The sequence below is a fragment of the Eutrema salsugineum genome, unplaced genomic scaffold, assembly GCF_000478725.1.
Source record: "Eutrema salsugineum unplaced genomic scaffold, Eutsalg1_0 scaffold_11, whole genome shotgun sequence".
Taxonomy (NCBI): Eukaryota; Viridiplantae; Streptophyta; class Magnoliopsida; order Brassicales; family Brassicaceae; genus Eutrema; species Eutrema salsugineum.
In genome coordinates, this window is record NW_006256901.1 from 7,667,829 (window position 1) to 7,675,928 (window position 8,100).

Sequence of the window (8,100 nt, forward strand, 5' to 3'; positions counted from 1 at the left end):
GGCCAGGTGCCTTGTCAGGGTGTATGGAGAAGAGGGCTTCTCTGATTTCCTCTGTAGAAGGTTTGGCGATGAGCTTTTCATTATCCTCTGTTGATACGTAGGGTTGGATTGCCTCTTCAACCACTTCAGAGCATCGTGAAGATTGTGATGTGAATAGGTCTTGATAGTAGGATGTGATAACCTCGGTGATTTCATTCTCTTCGAAGACAGATATCCCTTCTTTATTTTCTATGATTGAGAACTTATTAATGGTCCTCCTCCCTCTAGTAATCGCATGAAAGTAGCCAGAATTTTTATCTCCTAGTGCTAACCACATCAGTCGGCTTCTTTGTTTCCAGTAGCTCTCCTCCTTCTCGTAGGTTTTTTTCAGGTTCAGGTTAATCTCTTTTATCAGGTTCTCATCGTGCCTGCTTGAACTCATTGCCTTTTCCAGTTTTTGTTTCTCATCTTCAATGAGTTTTCTGCTGTTGGTGATGCTTTCTGTTCCATTGTGAAATGACTTTCCTGCATTTGGTTATCTTTTGTTCCACCGATTATTTTAGATATCTCTTCATTTTAGATATCTCTTCATTTTTGTCCATTATTCTATCATATCTGAAGAGATTGCCTTTCTTTTGTAGGTACGGTTCAAATAGGGAGACCAGAGGTCTGTGGTCCGAGCCCCCAAATTGTAGGTAATGACATCGACCTGAGGGATAGAGATCAGCCTATGCGCTATTTGTCATGGCTCACTCCAGACAACAATGAACTAGGTGAGATCACCTTATACCCCTCCAAGATAGGTAGTTCCCCACATGTCTTAGGTCATAAAGATTGTTTTGTGAGACAAAAGCTCTGAAATCTCCGAAAGTGCATTCAGCTCTGGGTGGACCTCCTGACTTCTCATCATTATCCAGTATGTCATTGAAATCTCCAGTCAGGAACCAGGGAAGATCTCTTCCTGCTGCCATATCGGTTAAGTTTTGCCACATTGCTTTTCGGTTGGCTTGATTTGGCTCCCCGTAGACAAAGGTTGCTACGAAGGTGTTGTTCTTGTGACTTATATTTGTGTCGATGTAATTATTGCATGCAGATGAGACACTCAGAGATAAGTCGTGCTTCCAGAAAAGTGCGAGTCCGCCTCCGCCAGGACTCTGAGGTGGAACGAAGAAGAGAGACTCATATGAAGTAAGATCGAGTTTTTTCTTTATAAAAGCTTCTTCATTTTTAGTCTCATTGAGGAAAACTATATCAGGATCTACTTTCTTTTGTAGCTCCCGTAAACGTTGGACTGTTGTGGGGTTCCCCAAACCACAACAGTTTTAACTCAAAATTGCTAAGGAAGAGGACCTGACGGATCTCGAAAATCCATTGAGTCCCTTGGAGGTGCAGGCGAGCTTCTTGGAGGTAAGCCGGAAGATGTAGAAATTTGCCTAGGGGCAGGGGTTTGACGATTTTCAGGTGCTGGACTCTGTCGTGGAGCTAGTGCCGCCAGGTTAAATCTTGTCGCTTGGTTCAGAACTTGTGGAAAGGCTCTGTTTATAACAACTCTGGAGAGGGGGGAGATCCTTGTGATTTTTGGTTTTTTCTTTCGTCTGACTTTCTCTTGGTTTCCTTTGCAGGGCATTTCAGAAGTCTTTTTGATTGGAGGTCGACCTCTCTTCTTATTGACCGGCTCCTGGTCCATTGCGGATAAGGAGTTTTCTTCATTTTGATTTGGGTGTTGTTCAATATCTCGCACTCTTGAGGGCTCTCCTCTGAAAAAACTGCTTTCTGTGTTGAGTTGGTCTTCACTCCTTGCAGAGATGATAGCAGCAGAAGTTTCAGCCATCATTCCTTTTTCTTCACCCTCCAGTACTCTTTTTAGTCTAGCAGCACTTTCGATAGGCTCTCCACAATTAACATATTGTATTGTTACTTCTTGCAGTTCCTCCATTACTTGGTTCACGAGTTGTTCTCTTGGTGGCTGAATGAAGTCGGCTTGGTCAAAATTTCTTTCCAGTGGAGGGTTGGTTGATGTAGGTTGAACTGGGGTTTCAGTGACTGTGTTCCTCGAGCTATGGGATTTTTTCCTCCAAATTTGGTTTCATATCGCTCGGGATCGAGGAACGTGGTGTTCAGCGTTGAGATTCTGCCCCCTTTGTTTGTGTTGAGATGGTTTCATTGGTGGTGATTGGTGTCGCTATGGCTGGTATCTTGTTCGCTTGTATTGGTGTGAATCAGCTCTTGTCGTGGTGTCTTTCGTATGCTGAGGTGTAGCTGAGAAGTTGTCGTCTTTGAAACCAGGTGAGTTTGCTCTTGTTCTGAGGTCAGATTTTTTAGATGGTCTTTCGCCAAAGTAGTTACCATGTCTATCCTGTCTTTTGGCATAGAGTTGCTAACGATCCGAGGATCTGGGTTTAGACATGCCAAAATATTCCTTCTGTAGAGTTCCTTTGGTTCGATCAGGTGAAGCATTTCTGGAAGTACGGAGAGGGGCCGTGTAGCGGAGCTTTGAAGGGCAAAGTTCCTTCTTGTGAGACAGCCTGAAGTAGTAGAAGAAGTGGTTTTGGAGTCTTTCGTAGTCCAAAGTTACAAGTGTTTCTCTCCCTCCTCCAAACTCCACTATTGCTTCCTTGGTGAGAGGTTGGAGACCATTTCCTTCCACCTTTATGCGAGCTGAGGTTTTCTTGACTTCATAATCCAATAAGATTCCAGCTTCTTTGCCTATTTTGCTGAGGAGCTTATCTTTCTAGTAGTGCAAAGGCAATCCCTTGAGTCTGATCCAAAAAGAGATTTGGGACGGGAAGTTCTGAGAGATAATCGGTTTCCATCTCTGGAGGATAATTATCCAGTTAGAGTAGTGGTAAGGCCGGCTGTCAAGGACATGGGTGAGGTTTTCTTCGAAGTCAAAGTGGAACTGGAAGCATCCATTCCCCAAGTCAGATCCGATTGCTTTTCCACGTAAGTTTCATCGGCGGTTGAGGAACGGTATTAGAGTCCAGATTCGCTGTTCTTCTGGATTTGTACGTCTTCTGATGAGGGTTAAGGCATTTTTTGCAATGGGGTCCGAGGTATCCAGCTCTGGAGCTCTGATCCTTTTTCTGGGTAGAGGCGGAGGGAGCGGTCGATTTCTTTCCCTTTTTCTTGAATGGTGTAGCCCCGAGCCATAGTGAGATGTTTTACTGCCTTTGAGGGAGATTTGCAATGGGGGTTCTAATATGGAGAGGAGATGATAGCTGTGGAGACGCAGCAGGAGGAACCAAGGCAGAGAGCAACGTACCGTCGAGGATTATGGACCCTCCGACCACCGTCGGGGGTGGAACCGCGGTTTCACGACACCAGAGGTGGTTTTGTTTCAAAAAAAATACTATTTTAGCAAAAACAGGGTAGATGTATCCAAAACCGGGGACAACCCAAGGTGGTTGGAATCTACCTAGGAAACCGGGCCAGGGAAGTTTTTTGGTCAATCTAGATTTTTTTAGGTAGACTTATTAGAACTTGGAAGTTACTCTATTGATAAACTCAAGTGACAAGGTTTTTCTGATGAATTCTCTTATAAATTTATTAATTACCAATTGGTTTTGAGTTAGAGTTTATATAATTTAATAACATATTAATATATTAACAAGTAAATGAAATCTCAAATTAAAAGCTTAATCATTAAAACATCATTACTTCATTAGTCACTAAAATCAAGTTCTTCAGAATGTATTGCAGAATGTATTGCCATGAAGAAGTTATAGGAATTATCTAAGAGCATGTGCATCGGTAAAAATTCATAAGAGTTTTTAAAAGATATTTTAATATTAAAAGTTAAGTCAAAAAGTAGAAAGAAAGAGAATAAAAAATAAAAGATGAGAAGAAGGGAAAGAAAGAAAGCGATTTCCCCCAATAAAAACTTGACATGTTATCTTTTCTCTCTCTATTATTTTGTTGACCAACCAAAACGTGACACCTGTGCAAGAAGGATCGATCTTTATGATCTTTAGTTAGGGATTGATCCTTGTAATAAAACTCGTTTTTCTTTTTCTTTTGGGTCATAAATTCATTAGAAATTCAGGGAGAAACTCCCAATAAACATGGTCTAAGGGGTTAAAATGATAGTAGTTGATCCAACTAGAATCTGATGTTACATATTTTGACTATGGAAGCCTCCAGGGAAGCTTAACTGATCTTGTCAGCTTCTGAAATATATGTTGATTGGTTAATTAATTTGATTCATTTTATAATCGTTGCTTGAGAATATCCGACACACGTGGCGCCTTCATCTCCAACCATGTTGTCATTATGAAGGTAAATATTCTTTCCATAATTGACAAAATAAAACAAAAGAAACCTCTAAGTAATTATAAAAAAAATTAGAGGGTTATAAACAAAGTAGCGTGGATGTTAACTCAAACAACAATACAGAGGTCGTGTGGCTATCTTAAAGCGTAAGGGGGCATAAATTGACAGCTATAAACCCAACATATAAATTATATTAGTAATAATCTATATCCATAAAAATTATTATTCCATTTAGTAATCATATTTGGTCGTGCGTGCAAGGATTCTCTCGAGTACACGAATCATCGGAAAAAAACTTGTAATACTTTAACAAAGTTACATATTTGGCAACACCAATTCTCCTCTGGAGATGAGCAAAAACAGTTCTCCATGTATGAAAAAATTAAATCTCTATATTTTATGGAAAGCTGTTAAAACAAAGATTAATTGTCCTAGCAAAATGAAAAGAAAAGCTAGAAGTGCAAAAAAGAGGATACATAGTAAAAATAGACCAATTTCAGTATATTGAAACAAAAGAGATATATGATGTGCTCATAATCACATCAGCTGAAAAAAAAAAACATAATCTTACTTAGGAGACAGGAGTGCATACCGAGCGGAGATTTTGCATTTTGGTGGTATTACTTATCTTCTCCACCTATTTTACCGAGCCCCAATCTTAGTAATAAACAATACTATCACTAATTCGTATAGTTAATATGTTCATTTAGGTAGATGATGATTAGGAAACTAAACGCTCAAAATGTTGACGACCAAACGCCTTTCTTAACAAATTTGCATGAAAACAGTTTCAGAATGGTTAGTCCATTCATGAAATACTAGATTTGCTGCAATGTGAATTGCTATTTGAATATCACAAAACAGATGAACCAGTTCTTGTTGGGGAAAACCAAGATTTGAAAAAACTTGGCTCATTCACATAATTTTTGAGAGATCATTATGCATAGACATGTATTTAGCTTCAGCAGAATAAGGAAAAACAATGAGCTGCTTTCTAGTTTTCCAGGATATCGGTTAGCCTCTAACTGGAACATCACATAGGCATTTAACAGTCATCTTGTCATCAGACAAGCAGTCAAGTAGCCTAGTCCGAGTCACAATATGTCGTGGGGTTTAAGTTAGAATCAGAGATACAAAGTACGTTGAATAACAAGATATGGTAATTGGTGTCATTCTCCATTTTTAGTGACTTACAGAAATCATTTTTAATTTACTTAGGAAGGAACTGTGTTTTGATAAGAATGGGTTATGGCATTTCCACGCGCACGATCAGCCGTCCGTTCATTGACTTAAACCTAATCAAATCTGGCTGTTTTTTTTTTATGTCAGCTTATAATTAGTAATTAGTTTATAGTCTCCTTTTTTATTAATAAATTAATTAATTAGTAATATCAACAATAACTGTCTCGTTCAACAATCGAGTCACCTCTTCACATCTCTCATTCTCGCTCCCCTGAAAACATTAGAGTTTTTAAAACATCACCATACGATATGATAACTATTTGTAGTCTACCTTAAACAATATGATATAACTCACAATCTTTTTTCACTCAAATCAAGTTTGCATGAACTTCACCGAAAGTGATTGATCATAATTATTTGAATTTCTTAAACTTTAAACGAATTATTATTTTTAGTTCGTGTACTAAATTCTTTGCAAAAGAAAATATCACTATCTATCAAATGGGTCTTATGGTAGTGGCACAGGTCCCTCCAGCAGGAGATTTGCACCCTGGTATTATTCCTAAATGACGTATATTTCCGATCAGTGATATTTATAAGACTGTGCGTTCTTAATTTTACTTGGAAAATTGCATGACCTAAATAGGTGAGGAAAGATTCATATAATTTCTTGAGGTCCAAATGGTAGTTTCCCATCCCTTGTTTTGTACAGCAGATTTAAAAAAATACAGTAAGGAATCAAGTGTAGTAAGTTTAATTGAAAAGCACCAAAGGCGAAGTCGAGAGATAGTAGAATCAAGTTGCACTTAGAACATGACCATATTACATGTCCTGGACCTACAAAAATGTAGCACTACCAGTACCAGGGGAAAACGACAAGATTTTCGACGGTTTTCAGAAGGCCCAAGGAATTGTCAGACACTTTCGCAGGAATAGTCAGAAATTTTAAACTGATAGAGAAATCCGACAAAAGTTTCCCATAACTTTCTGACGGCCAAAATATAGCTGTTATTATAACCATCTTTATAGTGGTTTGAAAGTCCACTGAAAATTTCTGAAAATCAAATATAAAGCCCTTCCACCCTTATTCACAACAGTCAGGGCTGTGCCTATGTAGTAAGTTTTGAAACATTGGCCTAGGGCCAAAATTTTTTTTAACATTTTGAAAAGTTTATTTATTTTTACCAAAAATATAAAATATTATAATTTGAAAGGTATATATATACTTTTAAAGCTTAAAAATAGATATTTTCATATTACAGCATAGTTTCTACAATTATCTCATAATAGTTAAAAACAAAATTAAAATATCAAAACAAAACTAAAATATTAAAACAAAAATAGTATAAGATTTAAAATCTCTAACTGTGGTATTTGTATATTTTTCTCTCTTAATTTTTTTTGTGTTTTTGGAAATTTGTTTAGGATCTCAATTAATGTGGGCACGGCTCTGACAACAGTGCATAAAAAACACTAGAAATGGCTTCATCAAATCCTTATAATTATCTCAGTTTTGGATGGACAAATCTCAGATACAGTGACAGGGCAACTTACATTCGAGTTTGTAGAAGGTATTAAGCAATTCATGGAATTTGCGACAAACCAAGAAATAACCTTGCAAACTGGTAATATGTATTTCTATGTCCTAAATGTCAGAATCATAGATTTATCTTTGAACCTACAGTATATATGTGGTCACTTGTTAATTAAGAAGAGGGTTTTGTTCGGTTTTAAAGTTTGGTATTGGCATGGAGAAAATAATTGAATGGTGGATTATGGTAGGGTACTGAACCTTATACTATAGGTTAGAGGGATAAACATGAAAAGTAGATAAAAACGTAGGTTTTATTAATATGATGAATGATGCTTTTTGTGAAAACATAACATTGTTTTTGAGGATGGAAATAGAATAGGAAAACTTAATGTAGAAGTTTAAAAGTTATTTGATATCTTAGACGCAACTAATCAAAGGTTGTAGAGAAAGTTATTCGTCTTTTTCTGCTGTAACGAGATTGATGACAATTAAGACGGAATTTTTTTTTTCTGATTGTAGACTTGCTCAGCCGATTTCTCAATACAACTATACACTAGTTATAAATTTGTATAAAATGATTTTGGGATTGATACATTACAATGGTCTTTTCTCCTAGTTATTTCGGGATTGATACATTACAATTCTTTATATTCATTATTTTCTTCATCAATATTTATTAATATTGTAATAGGTACATTTGAATTCGGATGTATATAGTTATGATCTTCTTCCTTTTATTTTAGTGTCTTTAATTAACTTCACATCTTATACGCAAAACATGCTTATTCAATTTAACTATCGGAGGATGTATCGACTTACCAATGACTTAAGACAAATAACTTTAACTCAAGCTTAAAAGATTTTGAGAAAGACAAAAATTTCTTTAAGCTCAATAATTAGCTGTTCATATCTAAGGGTATCAAGACCTGGTTACAAAAATACTTTATTCCAATGATAATTATAATGTTTGATTGGTTGACATATAAATTATATCCATTACTTCTCATGATCCTATATATATATACACACATCATCAAACTCCTCTCAATCATTCCTTCATTCATTTCTCATATAATCGAGCTGTAATTAAAGATTAATTCTCTTGATAAAGTCGTTTAGTGCTTTATTCTCAAAAA

General features: G+C 36.7%; 1 protein-coding gene across 1 annotated transcript; it reads right to left on the bottom strand.

The window, feature by feature from the left end:
* Positions 1 to 758: 758 nt before the first annotated feature.
* On the bottom strand, positions 759 to 1,915 carry LOC112089810. The gene is made up of 2 exons (XM_024160564.1): positions 1,330 to 1,915; positions 759 to 1,270 (listed from the first exon to the last, which is right to left on the bottom strand). The coding sequence occupies exons 1-2, from the start codon at positions 1,913 to 1,915 to the stop codon at positions 759 to 761; spliced, it is 1,098 nt and encodes a 365-aa protein (XP_024016332.1).
* Between the last annotated feature and the right edge of the window lie 6,185 nt (positions 1,916 to 8,100).

Coding starts and splice junctions, on each gene's coding strand:
- LOC112089810 (XM_024160564.1), bottom strand. CDS start 1,915: ATGGAGGAACTGCAAGAAGTAACAATACAATATGTTAATTGTGGAGAG. Junction 1,271..1,329: donor GGATTTTCGAGATCCGTCAG/GTCCTCTTCCTT, acceptor ACCCCACAACAG/TCCAACGTTTACGGGAGCTA.